We start from the raw sequence: 22,153 nt of genomic DNA, 5'->3' as shown, positions 1-22,153 counted from the left end.
GCTATGCTATTTATTAACAAAAAAACAAAGGCATGGGGTTGGGAAGTAAAGTAGAGGGATAATTTAGTACCGTAACAAATTAGACTTAATAGCACTGCACTGGTATAAAAAAAAATGCCTCAGAGTCTAAGTCCCAGACAGAAGACTTTCGAACCACACGTGTCAGGCTTGGAAGGTAGGTACAGAAAGAAACTACACCTGCCTCTCCAAGGAACTACTTAACTGCTCATCTACTGTAACCGAAAAGCCTGGAACATAGTGCCTTTTTAGGATCGTAAGAGCGTTAACTACTCGGAAATAAAAACTATTATAAATACCCTATTTAAAGTACCACAGACACCAGATAGCTACCATGAGCTGCCCTGCCAAGAACAGGTGATTATCATCCGACTAAGAATCCAACACACAAGAATAAGACAACGTATGTTTTTACAGATGTTTTAAACTAGCACATTCATCGAAATGCCAGTGTGGAGAGGCGGATCAAACAGTTAAACATACCCTCCAGCACTGCAACATACACAGGGCCCTGAGACAGGAAACGTGGCCAACCCCACTGACACTACAAGAGAAGCTATACAGGCCGACAGATGAATTGAGCAGGACGGGCCAATTTATGACAGATACCAGACTTCAAGTGTGATGCCATCGAGAAGATGAAGAAGAATAAGGGTTATAAGAAATTTATTTCACAAATCACGAATTGAGGCAAAAAGAACTTGTTCTAGTCTTTGATTTTTCGATGATTTGTAATTAAATCGAAGACGTTTGCAAAGTTCGAAAATGCGATTGTGAGTGAATGCATACCTGACAATTGTTCCCCAGACTTGAGATAAAAAAAACAACCAAGGTTGAATGGAAACATATTTATGTTCTTAGCACCGAGATGTCTATGGGACAAATGAGCCGACCCTGTACAAGCATAGTGACATCTTTACATGTCAATTTTTTTTCTGCTTGGTTTTGTCTGGAACATGTCAAATTGCGATATTATTTTTTTTAAGGGTTGATAAAAGTATAACTAAAAGAACAATTACTGATTTAGACTTTTAGTTGTTATGGTATTTAAAATAACACAGGGGGTTGGGTCATTTTGACCCGACATTGTACTGGTAGGGTTAACGGCTGCCTTAATCTGTAGGCTGTTATTGAAAATTTCATGTTTAAAATAACAGTATTGTACATTTCTAAATTAACAACTATTCATTATTTGAACGGACATAACCATAGATGAGGAGAGAATCGAACAAGTAGACCCCCACCTGTTCAAAATATCTCTACAGAAGCAACAATCACAGACGATGGCAGAAGTGAAAAAACCCCACAAGAACAGCAAAAGCAAAAACAAGATTCAGCCAAATGCACAAACTATTTAGATCTACATCCAGGCAATTGCAATGTATCTCTATCTTTAAGAAACAAAATGGTTTAGTACTACATATTATTCCCTTTATTCGTAAAATATTATTATGACGCTGAGACCCTGGGCCTATATGCACGTCAGTTCCGGTTAGTCTAAACGTGTTTAAAGCTTAAGAGCTGGTGGGGCACTTGAGGTCTATTTTGGCTATTACAAGGCCTATAGTGCCCATATTTGCTACTAAAAAATTCAACCAGCCACAATTTAGAACTAGGTGTTGTTAATACACGTATCCTGTGAAAGTTACATTGAAATTGAACAATACGGGCCCTAACCGCGAATAAACCCTAACCGGATCTTGTATGCAGATCGCGCTAAGCGGAAATGTATAGCTAAACGCAATGTGCAAAGTGATAACTGGGCAAACCCGCTCACCGTCACTGCGTGCTTTCGAACTTGGTTTCTAGCTACACGTGGGAGTTTCTGAACAGTGCAGCATGGTGGAGAGAGTCGCGAAAAGTGTCAGAAAAGCGAACTTTAGTGGTGAGGAACTTCAAATACTACTTGAAGAGCTGCAAGTAGATAATGTCACTGTGACCCTTTTCAACAGCCACAGCGCCACCATAACTAGTGAGATGAAGAAGGAGATGTGGCAGAGAACAACATCGGAGGTGAACTCGTGCGGCGCGGCAGTGCCAACTGTAACGAATTGGAAAGAGAAACGGAGGGAGAGCACTGAAAGCGTCGGTTCTCAACAAAAAGAGAGACGAGGCGAAAACGGGAGGAGGGCCAATACTGCCGTGGTCTGATAAAACTAAAACGCATTTTTCTGAAAATCAAGGTATCGAGATAATCGCGATTTAGTGTTTTTAGCTAATTAAACAAACAAATAGCAATAGCAATGTTGTTTTGTTTGACTATCCCACATGAAGATATATCTCATTAGCCATGACTATAACAAATTTTATCGAATTTGAGCTAAAGACACAACAACAAAAAAGAAAGAAGAAGAATGCGTTTTATCAGACCACCCTTGAATAGTGCTGGGCGGCTGGGTTCCCGAATATTGAAAGCTAGGAATCGACTCCGAACCCAAATACTGACTTTCCTGATGATGTGATTTCTTCCAGTGGTTACTTTGTTAGCTCCGAACATCTTCAGGATTTAGGATAACCTTGATTTCGGAACACTACGAACATCAACTTTTATTTTTCAAAAATAAATTCTAAAATAAAAAGAAGAAGATTAAGGTAACTGGTAACCGTTGGTTTACGCAAAAAGGAGTCGGAATTTTTCTTCCGTGGCATTAATCATGGTAATTGGTTCTGGAATTGATTCTTTGCCCAGCTGTAAGGGTCAGCACAAGCCCCAGTACCCTACGAAGAAGTGTCAATCATTGGGGACAAATCAAATTTGTTATCTAGAGTGACGGGCGAGATACCGTTTTTTATCATCATCATTTTTACACACCAATTGAATTACACCGCTCTAAATCTTGCAAATATTATTATGCACTGCATTGCTCCATTCTGTAAACTTTCACATTTTTTCAAAAACGCTTGTCTTGTCATTATAGTCTTGTGGGAGCCAGAGCCGGCAAGGAATAGTTTGTTTTTTTTAAATGTGGGTTTCTTCTTTTTAAGGAAGAGTTTCTTTATTAATTGTAAGGAATAGCCTAGGTTTAATTTATTCATGTCTTCCCTTTCTTCTCACTATTCCAGGGAATGTTATTGAATGGCTCTTTGCAGAAGAAGATGACAACAGCACAGCTGGCTTTGACAGTTTGGGAGAACCAAACATTGAAATCTGAATCTGCAAAACATCTCTCTGTCCTCGTACGTGTCGAAGGGATTAATACGATCCCTGAAAAATTCTGTTTCTTCGCAGAAGACACCGCTGTCGTGCTTGGAAAAACAAGAGCGGAGCCACATTTACACGCGTTTAGGCCCGGAATCGGACCCCCAGAGGAACGATAATTACATGGTGCCCACTACGGATAGGATCGGCAGATCGGGGCGATCGCAGGACTCGATCGCCTCAAAAACAAGCGTGTTTGTTTTCAGTTTCAGGCGATCGAGTCGGGCGATCGGCCCTTTCCAGCCGTAGTGGGCACCCCGTATTAAACGCTAAAATCTGCATAGGATAGACTAACCAGATTGACGTGCGAACAGATTTTTCCAGCCTAAACGCCCGTGTAGGGGATAAACGCGGTTAGTCCACTTTACGGACCGACGTGCATACAGGCCTCGGATGCCTACACGGCTAGGTAGGCACCTAGTCATGCAAACATTAAACTGGTGCGTTTATTATATTTTCCCTGTTCAGCCAAGGAATAAATCCTAAACTGTAAACTGTAAACTATTTTAGGCTTTAAGAGTACTGTCGGGAATTGGATAGTGAACTGAGGCAAGAAAAAGAATCGAACAGACCTAGAAAAGATGATTTGGAAGAATTTACTACGGAATTCAATGGCAGTGGCCTCCGCAGAAAAAAAGACAAAAATTGAGCAAATTCAAATAGAGGCCTCGAGATGGAGCCTGATCTGTTTATTAGTGTTGTTTGTGGACCTACAGCTGAGTCTGATTTAGAGCCTTGGGTAAAGATTTTCTCTACGTCGGGGTACAAGTATTATGGGTTGTTTTTTTTAGAAAGGCTGAACGGCACTCGAAACAGCATACTTTAAGGTATCGAATAAAAGAGGGGGGGGGGGGGGGGAAAACCCCTGAGAATTATTTTCCGGGGGAGTGGGGGGGGGGGGGGGCGCCTATTTGATACCTTAGAGTAAGTTCATATGAGCGCCCAGGGGTGGATGTCAACAGAGAAGTCCAAACGAGGAATCAGGTTTACTCTGCACACCTCTATTGCCTCAACAGCACGTAGTCTGCATCGACTATTAGTCCAAGAGCCGTGTCTATATAAAGTACTAGAACCTTGTTTTTCATCATAAAGTTTTTTTCTTTGGTGATTCTGCTTTCTCGGGGTCTCTAGACTTCATATCAGTCGAGGGCCATCTTGTATCTTATGGGCATACTTTTTTCTGCTGGTTGAAATACACCAAACCGTATCATGTAAGCATGATGAAGGAGCGACTAGGGCTGGGCAATGAGTCGCTTTACCAAAATACGGATAATATGTTAGTACACCTCTTCGGCAAATAATATGTTATGAACCGCTTCGGCAAAATCACTTAGATAAACAGGTTAGCATTACTTCATCAACAAATGGGTACACTCACTTCCGCAAACGGGTCAGGAAAAAGAGTTTAGAGTCTGAATTCAGATAATATTTCATTGAGAATTATCCGGTTATTCGGATAGTTTATACGGATTTTACCCACCTCTATACCAAGTAGCCTACGAGTCGACCAAGATTCGTGCGAGGGTACTAGGCGTAACACTAATAATAGCTCCTCTCGCCGTGATGTCACAGGATGCACCGAAAGGTGCGCCGCACGGCCTGCTGTAATATGGCCTCAGCTAGCAAAGCAAGGAGACATTGGCAGACAGTGCTTCGTCACACCACACCTCCGTAGAAACGAAGGAAGTAGGAAACCGCTACGTCACCACGAGGACGTGATGCGATCAGGCTGGTTCATGCAACATGCACATGCATACGCACTGTGTCTCTCTCAATTACTTTTAAACACATACTGATGCGATAAAGAACCCACCGCTGATCAAATCGAGACGGATTAGTGGTCTACTGGAACAAAGCCGGCAACGAGATGATGGACTCAGTCAGAGACTTCCAGATGATGCGGAGTTTATGCTGAGTCAAAAGAACTGTGTGAGCACACATTGTTCCAGAGACAATATTAAGCGATTTTTACTAAAGCAAAAGACTGAGGAACTTTCTAAAGAAGAACTCAAACGTCATTGGGGCAGTACTAGTTCGTTTAATTTTCACGAAAATTGTTTTTTTGGTGGAGAAGCATGCTCACTGATACTCCCGAAAACACCCAGATCGTTGGAAAAAGCCTACTTATTATGCCGAACTGGAGAGGAGAAAGGGAGGAAGATCACCAAAGAAGAACTACAAATGTGCCAAGGAACGTGGGGACAAATGGGGAATGGATGTCAGCTTCCGTGTGTCATCAACAGTCAGTGATTTGGCACACGCTAGGTATCAGAGAGACTGCCACTCCTGGTTCTACACAAACTATCCAACGCAATCAACTAGCTCATCTACAAAGCATGACTATGTCTTCGGTATGCTGGTTGACGACATTCGATGAAACAAATCACGAATGTGGAATAGTGTGGAAGTCCATGAACGCTATATTGAACTTGGGGGGGGGGGGGAGGGGGGGGGGGGGAGAGGAAGACAAATCGCGACGTACACTCCTGAACCATATATCTGAGAAGCTACATCCAGAATTGCTGATCCTGTCTCACCAGGTATGGCTTCCACCCTCGTCTTCAGGAGCACGGCTTCAGTCTAGATGCATATTGTAAATGATTAAGGAGACTGCAATGGACGAGCTATATCATTCTTAGTTAGTGTGATCAAAGCAGAATGTCTAAAGCACAATCGCCATACATCCCCAACTCGTCTGCCTAGGGGATTTGTCATGAATGAGTGCAGCCTTTGCTATCGGTCCTTGCAGCCAAAGACCCCAAACTGGATTCTACACTGCCAGCAGTAATGATCGGCCACACTGTTACGAGTACAGTCAGCAACTATTTCACAAACTTGCAACTCGGATTTTGTGTTCTGTTGAGTCGACAGAGGAAATTTATAGACGAGCTTCACACGTATGGAGGCACCACCTCATGCGACGAACTAAGGCGCTTTCGGTAATCAGCTACTGTTGTTATGGCATCTGTTCCACGAGGACTGGCCTACTTTGACAGTAAACATGGACTTGTTCAAGTTGTAGCTGACAACTTTGACGCTCAGATATCATCTCCAAAAGGCCAGAAATCAACGCACGGCTCAGCAAAGATACTGGCACGAGCCAACACGCAGAAGTCAGAGCAGGTGTGGGAAATGCAAGATATTCCAGCCATCAGGCGTCTCAGCAAAACAGAAACCAAGTCCGATAATCTGACACTTGGTGACGTTGCAGTTCAACCGTACACAGGAAACACAAAACCACTTATGCCGGAAGAACTGAGCCTGCGACATGTCTCATCTCTGGTCTTTCTTGCCACGCGACAGGCTCCTCTGAATAGAACTGCAACTCAAGATCTGCCATTTTTTAAACAGACACTCGGCGAAGATGAAAAACCTGAGTATGGAGGTTATAACACACAACGTACCCGCAGTGCAGAACAACAACCCCAACCAAAGAAAGATGTGATGTACAGCCCATTCCTGGACATTATCCCATCTGAGCCAGACACCGTGAAGACAACAGTGGTTGAAGCCAATGGTCTGACACAGCTCACTGGTCATGGATGGACAATATTCACCAGTGACTACCAGCTGTACAAAGAACTTGTCCACATCACATGGCTTGACAAGGAACAGTTTCAGAAGTTCATCCCAAGACTTGGTGGCATGCACATGCTGAGGAGTTTTGTTAGTACTGTGGGATACCTGATGGGAGGAAGTGGCATTGAAGACATACTTGGCTCTGCATTTGTGGGGGTGCCAAAAATGTTGACCCGGGAAAAATACCCACAAAATGTAAAAACGTTGAGACTTCTTGTTGAGTAGTTACTGCGACCCATTCTCCCCAAAACTAACGTGCACACCGTGGCTGCACTCACGCAATGTCTCGTCACCAAAAGCACCCAGAGCAAAACAACAAGACTTTGGGTGAGTGCTCCTTGACCCAGTGTTCATTGTGATGGCCTTTTTTCGGGCTGAGAGAGAAGCTGACTGGACTCTTCACTCGCTTGCTGTGGAAAAGATGTTCCCCTACATCTTTGAGCCTGGAACGTCAACTATGCTCGCTACTGTCTTTACTATATCCGATCCATGCAGCGTCTGCATCCACACGTTTTTGATGAAATACTTTAAAGTAATATTGTAGTCTACATAAATATATATATATATATATATTTATATTTATATCTATATCTGTACATGTATATATATATATATATATGTGTGTGTGTGTGTGTGTGTGTGTGTGTGTGTGTGTGTGTGTGTGTGTGTATGTGTGTGTGTGTGTGTGTGTGTGTGTGTGTGTGTGTGTCGCCCTCTGCAACAATGAAGAACTTATCCATACGAGGTCGTGATTTTAATGCGACGATTTCAAGTGTATTGCAGATCAGCACATTTATGAAAACTATATGGCGGCCATCTTGTTTTCTTTTGAAGTTGCCATTTTATCGAATATTTGATGTGTATTTAAACAAGTGTGGTTACTTTTGTCACACTGAATGCTATTTAATTAAATTTGTACGTTTTTATGTCTTAAAGACATGCATGATATCCCTCACAACATCTTTTACTCCAAATTCTATGGCGGCCATCTTGGATTTTCACTTTTAAACAAAAATGCCCAAAGTTTAGCTTTTGGCCCCCATTAGATTTGAAATCAACAATGAAAACTCTGTTAGAATCACCCAAAAACTTTATGACGCAAAACAAGCTTTTTTCATCTGGCGCTCGGACTATATCAACTACCAAGGCACCCCGCAAATAGCAGTTTCACAAGAGAGTAACAAACATACAAAAGAAGTAGAGGCAAAAAGGACGATAGTAAGGATGAGGAAAGAAAAAGCAGCCGTTCCCCCTATGTTGTTCCGGCACAGTATGAGCATGACATTGATAAACCAGCCCATTTACTATTCTATCCGGCATAATAAGAACATGCTAATATCTCCACTTTTGGAATGGCCTAAAGACAACTTCAGCAAGTAGCACTGCCTTTGTTTAGGGGGGGGGGGGGAGAGACAGAGTGATCAAAGTGAGATGAGATAAGGAACAAGATAAAGATGTCACACTGAATAGATTCCCCACATTAAGAACATTATAAACAAAACGTCTTACCAGATGCGGGTGGTGAACTAAAACAAATCCTGAATTCATATTGTATGCTCAACCGACCACATGTTTGGGAAAGTATCTCATAAAATATTTGTTCCACTTAACACTAAATTTAACTTTTTTTTGTTGGTAAGTGTTTACGGCGCTCGCAAATGCAGAAAGTCATATGAGCGCGCGGGACAAACTTAACATTTTCAGTTGGTAGGAAATTTTGAATTTAGCCCGGGAGGCGGCTGAAGCCTACTGAGTACTCTTATCGATATTTTAGACCACCAAGGGATCTTTAACGTGTGCAACCTGCACACGGGCCCTCTTAGATGTTTCGCCCTTGTCCGAGAAGGCTAGGTGTAGATCTTTCCTACCAGAAGATCAGGGGTGTGGCTGAAAGACAGCAGTAAGAAGGAGCCAAGGAGTAGCAGCAGAAAGGCTGCAGAAAAAGTCAGGAGCCAGAGGAGGGGGCAAAGGAGGTGAGGGAGTGGGGGCAGAAAGAGGAAATGAAAGCAGACGACAGAACATTGGTTTAGAGCAGGAAAGGAGGTGAAAGGAGACAATTTTATAGAAAAAAATGTCGCTCGCTACCCGGATTCGAACCCTGGACCTTTGAATGAGTGGCCAACACATTGAACGTGAATACAAAAACAAAAAGCAAAGAAGCGGATATGTCAATAATATGCAAAATGAAAGACAATTATCTATTCGATTTACCGTCCAATACGTGTAATCAGACCGTGACCTCTATTATGACACCGGCTTCTGGCCACGAAAAGCAAGACAAAAACAGCCGAGTTTGAAATCGAATTAAAAAAAAAAATTAGGCTGTTTTTGTCTAGCCTTTTGCGGCCAGGAGCCGGTGTCATAATAGAGGTCACGATCTGATTTTACGACGGTAAAAAGTCGAGGAAGAAAAACAAACAAGCACCCACAGCAGTCATGAGTGTATTAGGAGTTAATTCTCCTCACCTTTGTGAGGTATACTCGATCAGCGTAATAATTAGTTTACATAATCAGTGCTTGTGACTGTTTATGACAGCGGTTCGAAAGGGGTGACCAGGGTATTTCTGTGGTAATGAAACAGTTTGGATTGTTGTGCACTTTCCCTTCACCTCTCTTTTTAAAGTTTTTGTAGAGGTTTTACGGCGCTCGCAACTGCATAAGGTCATATGAGCGCCAGAAGATTAGAGGTGTTGCAAGAGAGTAACAAACACAAAAAGAAGAAGGGGAGATTAGGACGATAGATGTTTGATAGATAGGAAAGGAGGAGCAGATCACACCAGAGCACCCGCCAACCACCCACCTTCACCTCTGTGAGTGGCAATGAAACAGTTTTGAATGTAAGCCACAGACCTACTGTTACTTGGTGATTATGAATTACTTTTACATTTAATTTTTGAGGCCAACGTCAAGAACGCGACGATGTTCCAAAATTAGGAAGGGATCATCAAGCAGTAATTATCTGACTATGTGTATGTGTCATGACGTCATGGAATCAGGCGCTCGTCAATTTTTGGGCATATGAGGTTATTGGTCCAGTATCATCTTAAAGCTTGTTTCCTTTAACTTCCTTTGTGTGGAAAAAATACCCATCTATCTTGAATAGAAGTCGAAATATTTGCTATTGAAGGAGGTCAGAGCCGCCTGATTTTAGAGGTCAAATTTGCAAGAAAATGGCCTCCATAACTTTCATAGACTGAGAATCCTTGAAATTAGAAAAAAAAAATACCCATCGGTTTAAAAAATGCAGATTTCTTTGATTTAATTATTTTGACGAGTTCCCAATTTCAACTCGATGCCTCACATAGAAGCTTCGCTGCTTGTCTAAACCCTAAGCTCTAGACTCTAGACAGTCGCGTTGAAGGGTAGCCAGTAAAAAAGTATAATAATCATCACTCTAGCGTATTATTTCGGAATCACCATGGAGCGCATAATTTGAGCCCGAATACAAATGAATGAACATGCATACCGCACCAGAATCTGTGCTTCAAACATAGGAAGAATAAGCCATGATGAAAGAAGCTGCATGAAGACAACCCTGAGACCATCGTAAGCTAAACTGACCATCTGCACAATAATCTGTCCCCGTCGTTTTATGCAAGAACATTTATGAAATTATGCAAACTGAGCCCAAAAATGTGGAACTATGCGATTCTCTTAATTTGAACAAAAAATGATAATGGAAAATAATTAGAAATTATGCAAAAAATGATCAAATTTTGCTAAATTATGCGGGGTGCATAAAACCACGGGGACAGAATAATAATATACGAAAAGAACCATACACTGCATGCAGTATAAGGAGACATTAATACTAAGCCTAGATGTACCACAGCACACTCGTCAACGATAACATGCACATCACAGCACCCCGTGGGTTTAAAAAAAAGTTTTAGTAAGTGTATTACAACACTTGCAACACAATGAGGTCATTTAAATACCGAAGATTAGAGGGGTTACAAGAGAGTAACAAACACAAAAAAGAAGGAGGGGAGATAAAAAACGATAGATGTTTGATAGGAGAGAAGAGGCAATCCACACCAGAGCACCCGCCAACCAACCCAACACATCATCACGTTATGAACATGTACGAGAACTAACTACGTCGAATAAGAATAACTAACTTACATGATGGCATTTCTTAGCGTATGGGCTGATATTAATTGGAAGGGAAAACATGAATTTTATTAACTTTGCCTCACTTAAATCTTTTAATAATAATAATATGAGGCATACGTGTCTCTTTTTGGACCAAATATCGGCTTTGGGTAGAGTGCGCAGTGCGACCTGACTGTGGAAATCCCCAGCGCATTGTTTGCACTGATGATAGCTGACCGGACAGAGATGTACAGTATTGCCAGTGGCGGTGGGTAGTGAAGGGCTCACGGGCTTGAGCCCCGCAACTCTATCCCAAAGCAAAAGAAAATAACGAAATAAGCAATTGAAACCGTTATGACCGCACGCAATGAACACAGAGTAATCAACTTGTTGGCTTGCTCGTTTATCCAATCACTGTTGCCACTGCTTACAACCTATAGTAACCTAACAGCTAATCAAATGTCTTTAGGGCTCAGCAAAAATGAGCCGGTTCCCACTGACCCTCATTAATGAAACTCTTCTTGTAAAAAGGTAGAAGACTTGAAAAAACTAACACTGCACAGAGGGCTCACGCTGTCCTAGCCCTGACAATGGGGTGAAAGTTTACGACACACTTTCCCCCAGTGACACAGTTACCTACGCTCCCATTGGACCTTTGTTAGGTGCTGTCTACTTTCCTCGACTACACGGCCTAATCCAGCTCGTGGAGTGCTGTGTATACATGTTTGTTGTGTGTGCCGCTGAGATTTAACAGTTATTAATCATATCAAACCACTTTTTAGGCAACTTTTTCATCAGATGAAAATTAATTAGAGAAGTTTGGAGGTGAAGCATCAAGAAGAATTTAACGTAGAACAAAGAGAAGGAAGACAAAGGTGACTCTTCTCGTTTGAATGGTTCTCAAAATGCCGTGGCTCGCCGTGAGTATGGAAAAATCACCACTGTTTTATTCTTATTGTTTGCTATTTGGTGGTAAAGAAGTGAAAGCAACCTAAGCCCCACCCAAATTTTGGTCAACCCACCGCCACTGAGTATTGCGCAAGTGGAAAGAGACGTACTCTGGTGAATGTTCTGTTTTATCGAGGAATTGGCTAGTGTTTTCATGGACAGTATTGACATAATATTGCATGCGCACGCACGTACACACACACACACACACACACACACACACACACACACACACACACACACACACACACACACAGACACACACTCTCTATCTCTCTCTCCCAACCTTTCTCTCCCACCCACCCCCAACACATATATGTAGGCCTCTCTTTCTCTCTCTCTCTCTCTCTCTCTCTCTCTCTCTCTCTCTCTCTCTCTCTCTCAATCTCTCTCTCTCTCTCTCTTAATCACTGCTTCCCTTCCTAATTTTGAAACGTTGTAGCAGTCAAATTCACCCATAAACGTAAGCCTTATCAATTAAATGTAAAATGACGTTCATAATCAACAATGAACAGTATGCCTGACATTCAAAACGGTTTCACTGCCACCGAAATAGCTTGCTCACCCCTCTCTGGCCACTCCATAAGCAGTCACAAGCTTTGATTAAATAAGCTTAAAGTGGGGCTGGAAGAGTCTACCAATAGAGTTGAAGGGAATACGTGCATAGCAGTCAATACTGTTTTATTGGTACATATACCCTGTTCACCCCTTTCGGGCCACAGTTATAATCAGTCGTAAGCCCTGATTATGTAAGTGAACTATTACACTGGTCGAGTCTACCTTACAGATGTGAGGGGAACTAACTCCTAATAATCTCTTTACTGCTGCCTGTGCTTGCTTTTTTTCCTCGACTTTTTAACGTCCTATAATCAGATCGTGACCCCGATTATGACACCGGCTCCTGGTCGCGAAAAGCTAGACAAAAAACAGCCAAAAGTGAAATTTAAAAAAATGATATTTGTCATGTTCTACCAAAGAGTTAGACTCCCTGGTATCTCTATAACATATAATATTATAGATCTAGTACTGATATCTCTGCTTCCTTGCTTTGGGTTTGTGTATTCACTTCTAAAGTTAAATTCAATTTTAGTTGGAATTGATATTTAATTAGATACTTTCGCGATTATTTTGACGGTTGAATTCCGGATTTGTTTTCATTCACACAACTTAAGAGTCGCCGCCTCGAGTAAGATTCTTGTGTGATATCCCCAGGCCATAATATCTGGTTCCGTTTCACTTTGATTACCCTGTCAAACAAGTCAGCCTTCGCCCCTGGCGCAATGTACCCTAGTACGTGAAATTCATGGATTGTACCATCTAGGCTATAATGTTATTATTATGAAATGACAAAACACGTCATGTTTAACTTTTTTAAAAAAGTATGAGTATAAAATCTACAAATTTGATGTTTCTATTTTTGGCCGACATCTCCATTCGTGGAGTGCGGAAAGTGACTCACTTTGTCAGCACGCCAACATAAATTAATAAATAATCTTTCTCGCCCACTTACTGATAAGTTCTACAATCTGCCCCTACTCACAATCCCTTTGGTGGGCTACATGTAGGTCATGGCATCCAAAAATAACTCAGTTTCGGTATCTTCGATGAAGTCCTATCAGAAAACGTAGGCGGTCATGGATCTACCTCGCCCTACAATACACTCGCGTTCTTGGTTGATAACCGAGTAAAGCCTTACCCCACCCCACCCCCTCCCCCCAACTTTCCCTAGTCAGAATATGTCACTTTTCAGTCAAAATTATCAAATCAAAACAAGTATGCTATCTTATCTTTCAACAACTAATAGTACATGTATTCCAAATAGGCAACAGTACTTTGGCCGAATTCCTTGAAAGGTTTAGTCGTTGTCTCACTCAACATTACTTCCTGTCAGCCAGACTCGAGGGATGTGGGCGGTTGGCGGGTGCTCTGGTGTGGTTTGCTCCTTCTTTCCTATTAAACATCTACCGTACATGGTTGACGGGAGCTCTGGTGTGGTTTGCTCCTTCTTTCCTATCAGTTGGATACGTTCGTTTTGGACCAGTCTAGGCCTACGTAATACCTGATCCCTCTTCGACTAGTCTGCTCAATACATGATTCCTTTGGGACAAGTTGACCGGGTAAAGGTATTTCTCAAGTTTAATAGGGCGAAAGTACGTATTACAGTTAGGCCCTTTAATTTTTATAGAGGCGTCGAAAAGAAGTCTGCCAATGGGTGGTTGACGGGTGCTCTGGTGTGGTTTGTTCCTTCTTTCCTATCATACATCTATCCTCCTCATCTCTCCTAGGCTCCTTCTTCTTTTTGCATGTTACACTCTTGTAACATATCTATTCTTCGGCATTTTTATTATGACCTTATTGCGTTGCAAGTGCCGAAAATCTCTTACTAAAACTGAAAGACTCGTGGGATGCGTTCGTTTTGGACCTGTCTAGGCCTACGTTTTCGACTAGTTTACACAATACATGAATCCTTTGGGACAAGTTTGATCAAATATCGTGTAGTAGAAAATCCTTGGTTAAAAGGGGCGAAAGAACGTATTACAGTTCGTTAGGTCTATTTATAGCGGAGTCGAATAGAAGTCTGTGAATAAAAATGAGAAGAAACTCGGTTGTACTGGACACACCTGGTTTTAAGATTTTTTTTTCTGTGCCTGTAACGTGATGTTAGACTTGGCTTGTGAACCGTCCCCTAGGTGGGGGGGGGGGGGGGGGGTGGGGGTGTGAAGATTTACTTACATAGGCTTCTAGATTATGTACGTTTATATGTATGCTTTAATAAATAGTACACAGAAACTGACAAACAAATATAAAGTTTTTAAACCCAGCTACAAAACAATAATGATATTAATACCAAACCATTCATCATGTTTGAAGGATCCTGTTCGTGGGGAGCAGGGGGCAACAATACACAGCACGCCTTCAGAATAGAGAATGTTATGTAGTAATTATTTCAAAATACATCATGTTCTGCACTTGAGAACGGAAGAGGCAATGCCAATAAAAACGATTCCGAAATCGAGGCAAGAAATCGGTTAATACTACTGGTCCAAAAGAGACCCAATCTTTTACTGGTCCAAAAGAGACCCAATCTTTTACTGGTCCAAAAGAGACCCAATCTTTTACTGGTCCAAGAGAGACCCAATCTTTTACTGGTCCAACAAAAAAATCTCCCGAGAGGTGGTGGCGCTATTTGATTTGGATGAATCGAAACTTCATTGACGTTTCGAAGCGTGTGGTGTCGGTGGCCTAGTGGTTACGCTACCCGACAAGGAGTCGTGAGGTTGCCGGTTCGGGGATTTTAACCCCAGCTCGGCCCAACGTTGTGTCTTTGGGAAAGACACTTTACACGGATTTCCCATTTGGCTTGGTCCTTTCAGAGATGGTCGTTAAACTCGGAGGTCCCGCCTCTTAAATAATCTGATAGTGTTGATAGGGGTGTTATTAACCTGTACCATTTCACCTTTTTTTCGTTTCAAAACTTGACGGTACCTTTTGTGCTGTGCCTATGTGTTTATAACATGCTCCTTCTACGTGAGGTGTCAGGTCTGGAGCAGACTTGGGCGATCATGGTACCCCACTCCTTCCTTCCTGTTGTCTGTCTTCCTGATCAGCTCGGTTTTTCTCTTTGTGTTATTCGTTGCAAAGCTGTTTAGGCCATTGGTGCACATTGTTGTTTTTTGGGTTTTTTTGTTGGGGGGGGGGGGGGTTTGTCTTCCTTTCCTCTTCTTTCCTTCTGTCTTTCAACTCTGCGGCAGTTTCTCTTGTCAGTTCGATCTATTTCCGTGGCCAAATAATCTCAATTGTCTTTTTCTGATGGTTTTGATCATGGATCTTTCGCATCCTGCCATTCAAAGAACTTCTCAAAATTGTTTTCTTCACTGTCCATGAAATTTTAAGCATTTACCTTAAATGCTACATTTCATAATCATTTTGTTAATATTTACCATTTATTATTCACAGCGTTCTTCACATATCATCCGCTACGTGTGTGGTTGGAGGGTGCTCTTGTGTGGTTTGCTTCTTCTTTCCTATGAAACATATATCGTCCAAATCTGCCCTTCTTCTTTTTTATGTTTGTTACTCTCTTGTAACACCTCTAATCTTTTGGCGCTCATATGACCTTATACAGTTGCGAGTGCCGTAAAACCTCTACTAAAACTAAACATAATCAGCTTCCATCAAGTACAAAGTATAGTGCAGTATAATATTATTCATATGTCCCAGATTGCGGTATTTTCACATTTTATGATTGGTTGAGGAAAATGAGCCACAGTCCGTTGTCCGTAATAACTACACGGTTTTCGAATGTCTCTATCATGCTCCGAATAGCAGTCAAAACCGAGAAATCGTGTTTGTTGAATAGGAGAGTCGAATAGTCAATTGCACCGTTTTATTTCTGTGACGTATAACGATAAAAGTAGACCAAAATACTTTGTCGACATGTCTTTACATTGAATAGTGTCACAGTTCTGCAGACACTCCTCAACGATCTCTCGTCGATATATATTATAGTCGAACTGACTAAAATTTATTGTTCTTCTATTCTGTTCTCGGCATTTTGGAGCTACCGCGTATCTGTGACAAAGGTAATCGAGCTCAAACTTCTACGTGTTTTAATCGTTCACAAGGAAATCGTCCTAAACATTAGATGCTTTGGAGCGTTCTCTTAGGTTGTCTGTGAGAGTACGTGCTCGACACTGAGAATTACATTGTGTATGTTTGAGTTAGGTAGTTTTAAATTTCCAGCTACTTACAATGATGATGATGATGATGATGATGATGATGATGATGATGATGATGATGATGATGATGATGATGTTGATAATAAGGATGATTATTATTGTTATCAAATTGTTGTTGTTGATGATGCTGTTTTTGTTGTTATTGTTGTGTTTCTTTTTATTCTTCTTCTACAACCCTTATTATCATGATTATTATGATTATTATGATTATTATTAATGTTGATGTTATAATTATTATTACTATATTATTATTATTGTTATCATCTTACTACTAATGGAGCTAAGGCCAAATTTTGCGAACAGTATATTCTCAGAAACTACCCAATGAAGAAATATGAAACTTTGCCAGTACCCATAACTTGAAACATAGTGTTGCACTATTGTATTTTCATTAAGATCAAATGTGTAAGAAGAAAGCCCATTTTAAGTTAAATTCAGTCCTTTTGTAGCTATCGCCATCATTTGCTTCGACATTGTATATTCATTGCGGAGTGTCGACTGCGCCGAAGGATATTAATTTGTGTTCAGTTGTGGGTTTACGGAAATTTCCGGTTTCGATCTCACGCCTTTGACCGTCTTCTCACAGCGGGTTTGGAGCGCTCATAGAAAAAGAAGGAGGAGGAGGAATTGTAGGTGTAGAAGAAGAAGAAGAAGAAGAAGAAGAAGAAGAAGAAGAAGAAGAAGAAGAAGTAGAAGGAGGAGGAGGAGGAGGAGAAGGAGGAAGAGCAGGAGGAATTACAGGAGGAGGTGGAGGGGGAGAACAAGAAGAATAAAGAGAAGAAGAATCAAGTAAATTATGTTTTCATTCGGTAGTTTCTGAGAATATATTGTTCGCAAAATTTAGCCTTAGCTCCATTAGTAGTAAGATTATTATCATTATTTTTATCATTTTTATAATTATTATTAAAATTATTAGTATCATTACTATTATCATTGTTGTTGTTATTATTATTATTATTATTATTATTATTATTATTATTATTATTATTATTATTATTATCATTTTTATAATTATTATTATCATTATTATTATCATTATTATTATTATTTTTACCATAGTTCTTTAGCTCCGACTGAACCAACAACCCACCACATTCATTATGTTTCTCTCTCTCTCTCTCTCTCTCTCTCTCTCTCTCTCTCTCTCTCTCTCTCTCTCTCTCTCTCTCTCTCTCTCTCTCTGTTCTTGTGTGTGTGTGTGTGTCAGTATATATATATATATGTATATGTATATATATATATATATATATATATATATATATATATATATATATATATATATATATACAGTCAAACCTGCCCTGACGGCTACCTCTATAAGACGGCCATCTGTACAAGCGGCCACTTTCCATTTCCCCCCTTGCGTTTTTTTCTATACAATTTAACTGCGTAAAACGGGCACCTGTCCAACGCGGCCCTGCCACCATAATTTAACTCACAACCCCTATCACACTAATAATAATAATGATAATAATGGATTGCATTTATATAGCGCATATCCACTTATGCAATGCTCTATGCGCTCAACATGATACATATAATGGATTTACAAATCAATTTTAAAGGTACATAGTGTTACATACTCATGCAAAAACATATTCACTCACGCACGCACCACACACACATATATACTCACATACACACATACGTACATATGCACATACGCACATACAAACTCACAACGATCTACAGCTTGGATGCATTCTGTCTAATCGAAATATGATGAAAATAGAAATGATTTTAGTTTCTTCTTAAAAATTTCTAGATTTTCTGCTTCTCTGATAGTTTTTGGAAGCCTTTTCCAAACAAGTGGGGCAAAATATGAAAAAGAGCGTTGGCCATATGATTTGTAATTTATTTTAGGCTTAACAAGGGTTGTTTTGTCACTTGATGATCTAAGCAATAACACATGTCTTAGACGGCCACCTTAGTGACTCCATTACGTTTTGTCATAAATTGTGCATTGGCCCCTGGCGTTGTGGGTGAGCCGTCATAATTCAATCACCTGTTGTTGTTGTTAGGTAGTCCCTCCAACAGATCATGTTGCTTAGGCCCCTCCCACTGTTGACCAATAAGTACCAATTTTCAGCTGCTGGTGAGGCAAGCGTGTGATCCCTCATAACCCTTAAGCCCCGCCCTGAACTCATACACAAATCGTAAGTGAGATGAGTGGTCACTGTTTACCCAGTCTGTAACAAAGTAACAAAGGACGTCAACATGTCGCTCGTTCTCCGAGTGGTGGCGACCCTTGTGTTTGTTTTAACACGGCACTCGATCTTCCTCGTCTGATACATTTCTTTTTATTGTCACCCTTGTGCAAAATCAGCAAACAAAATACAAATTACAAACACAATACAAACCAACAACAACAACAAAACAACAACAATGCGGCTACTTTCGATTGGGACCTCAGATGGGAATGGTTTGTTTTCTTCATCTGGATCCGTCCTGCCTAAGACGGCCACCTGTCTTATACGTATACGGTCACTTTTCTCCTTGACAATGGTGGCCGTCTTACACAAGTTTGACTATATATAATATTCTCTGTTTCCCAGGGACAACAGACAAGATGTCCTTCACCCTCCGACAGACAGCCTCCTCTGGCCCGGTCTGTGTGGGTCTGAACCTTGTCCTTTTTGTGTTTGCCATCTTCCTTGTATCCCTTCCCGGTAAGTCAATGGGTTTTGAATAAAAACTAGTTTTGAACACATAATATGATAATACTAGATATGGGAGGGGAGAGAGTGAGAGTGTATGTCTGTGCATGTTTGTCTGCGCGTGTGTGTGTGTGTGTGTGTGTATGTGTGTGTGTGTGTGTGTGTGTGTGTGTGTGTGTGTGTGTGTGTTTGTGTGTGTGTGCATGGTGAGGTGAAATACCAAACTAATGTGTCAGGATCTGGACAATAAAGATGTATTATATCTTTCATATTATCTCTCTCTCTCTCTCTCTCTCTCTCTCTCTCTCTCTCTCTCTCTCTCTCTCTCTCTCTCTCTCTCTCTCTCTCTCTCTCTCTCTCTCTCTCTCTCTCTCTGAGAGAGAGAGAGAGACAGAGAGAGAGACAGAGAGAGAGAAAGTGAGGTTGTTGATGGGTGGGGGGGATGATGGAGGGGCTTGCACTAAAGTTAAGGAGCTCTTGTATTTACATGCTTATTCTTAATTTTAAGATATTTTTTTAAAATTCATTTATATTGTTGTTTTAACATTTATTATGTCTTAAAACAATTTATTAATTTAATTATTAATTTATTATTTTATTAATTTATTTTTATTGAATTAATTTATGTATGTATTTTTAAGATTTTGGCTCAGCGAGTGGGTCAAACATTAACATTTCTCATGGTCCAGAACTCTTCATGTAATGGGCAGTTATTCAAAATGATCTAAGAGAACATAATAATGTCTAACATGTTCATGATGTGATGCTTTCCTGCCCTCTCCGCCCAGTCTCGCGAGCACAAGACAACTGTGGATGGGACCGGACTGTCAGCTTGACCAAAGGCTCCAACTTCACATTGAGGAGCCCTGACATTTCCATCACCAACCTAAGGTTCGAAGTCCGCAATTCTCTACAAGATCTTTTGATAACTGAACAACTAGAGTGGGCGATCATGGGCCTCCACTTCACGCTGTCTTACGTTGCAGCAATGGTGTCTGTCGTTCTTGCTGCTCCTAGCCATGTTGTCATCTTGTCCAGTAACTTTTCTATCTGTCTGCCTCTTCCTCTCTTTCCATGGAACTTGCCTATTGTTACAATATTTTCCAATTCTTCTTTCCTCATTGTGTGTCCGAAGAAATTAGCCTGTTGCTTTCTTATATGTATTCGTCATAAGCTGTAATAATGGTAATTATAACAATCTCAATTTATAATAATATAATGATAATGATTTTTTGATAATAATAATAATAATAATAATAATAATAATAATAATAATAATAATAATAATAATAACAATAACAATAATAGCAATAACAATAACAATAACAACAACAATTACAATAATAACCACAATAATGATAATGTTAATGACAATGATTGTAATAATAACAATACCAATAATAATAATGATGATAATGATAATAATAGTAGCCTAATAATAATAGCAGTAAAAAAAATAATAATCGATATTACAATAATAATAAAAATAATGATAATGTTAATGAAAATAATTGTAATAATAACAATACCAATAATAATAACGATAATAATAATAATAAAATAATAATAATAAAGATACAAATAACAATAATAATGTTGATGATGATGATGATGAAGATGAAAATGATGATGATGATGATGATGATGATGATAATGATGATTCTGGTTGATTTTCTTTCCAGCAATGCAGAGCCGTGCCAGATAACAATCTCCATGACCAATTACACGCCAATTTCAGTGAACAGTATACTTTCTATACACATGTACATCTTGAGCTTCAACTTGTCTGGACCTGGGGTCTGTGGCCAAGACTCGGAGCGTCTAGAGGTCTCAATTACTGCAGATAGCACGGCTGATACTGGTATAGTAGAGAATCGTTGCTACTACTACTACTACTACTACTACTACTACTACTACTACTACTACTACTACTACTACTACTATTACTACTACTACTACTACTACTACTACTACTACTACTACTACTACTACTACTACTACTACTACTACTACTACTATTGCTGCTGCTGCTGCTGCTGCTGCTGCTATTATTATTATATTATTATTAACATTATTATTATATTATATTAACATTATTATTATTGTTATTATTATTATTATTATTATTATTATTATTATTTATTATTACTAATATTATTATTATCAATTTTTTTGGGGGGGAATTAAAAAAAAATATTTAAAAATAAAATTATTATTATTATTACTATTATTACTATTATTATTATTATTATTACTATTATTACTATTATTATTATTATTATTACTATTATTACTATTATTATTACTATTATTATTACAATGTATTATTATTATTATTATTATTATTAATGTTGTCATTGTTATTATTATTATTATTAATGTTATCATTGTTATTATTATTATTATTAATGTTATCATTGTTATCATCATTTTTATTAATATTATTACTACCACTTTCTGTGTTATTATTATTATTATTATTATTATTATTATTATTATTATTATTATTATTATTATTATTACTACTACTATTTTTCTGACTATGTCTTCTATGTCTTTTATGTCTTCTATGTCTTCTATGTCTTCTATGTCTTCTATGTCTTCTATGTCTTCTTCTTCTTCTTCTTCTTCTTCTTCTTCTTCTTCTTCTTCTTCTTCTTCTTCTTCTTCTTCTTCTTCTTCTTCTTCTTCTTCTTCTTCTTCTTCTTCTTCTTCTTCTTCTTCTTCTTCTTCTTCTTAATATTGTTATTATTGTTATTATTATTGTTATTATTATTGTTATTATTATTGTTATTATTATTATTGTTATTACTATCATTAATATTATCATTACTATAATTACTGTCACTATTATTATTATTATTATTATTATTATTATTATTATTATTATTATTATTATTTTATCATCATTTCATCCG

At 39.4% G+C, this 22,153-nt stretch overlaps 1 protein-coding gene across 2 annotated transcripts in view; it reads left to right on the top strand.

Annotated features, from left to right (window-relative positions):
• The first annotated feature begins 13,798 nt into the window (after window positions 1-13,798).
• The window catches only part of LOC101857774, a 19,075-nt gene continuing 10,720 nt past the window's right edge, over window positions 13,799-22,153 (top strand). The window contains exons 1-4 of one of the 2 annotated variants that reach the window (XM_013079435.2): window positions 13,799-13,956; window positions 19,134-19,247; window positions 20,024-20,126; window positions 20,918-21,096. In XM_013079435.2, coding sequence (XP_012934889.1) covers window positions 19,148-19,247; window positions 20,024-20,126; window positions 20,918-21,096 — 382 coding nt within the window. In that variant the 5' untranslated portion in view covers window positions 13,799-13,956; window positions 19,134-19,147. Of the gene's footprint in view, window positions 13,957-16,027; window positions 16,423-19,133; window positions 19,248-20,023; window positions 20,127-20,917; window positions 21,097-22,153 lie in introns of those variants that run through there. The other variant, XM_005092739.3, reaches the window with a different exon arrangement.

The sequence above is a fragment of the Aplysia californica genome, unplaced genomic scaffold, assembly GCF_000002075.1.
Source record: "Aplysia californica isolate F4 #8 unplaced genomic scaffold, AplCal3.0 scaffold00051, whole genome shotgun sequence".
NCBI classification, from domain to species: domain Eukaryota; kingdom Metazoa; phylum Mollusca; class Gastropoda; order Aplysiida; family Aplysiidae; genus Aplysia; species Aplysia californica.
Note: the sequence above shows the minus strand (reverse complement) of the source record. Positions and strands in the feature narration are given on the sequence as shown.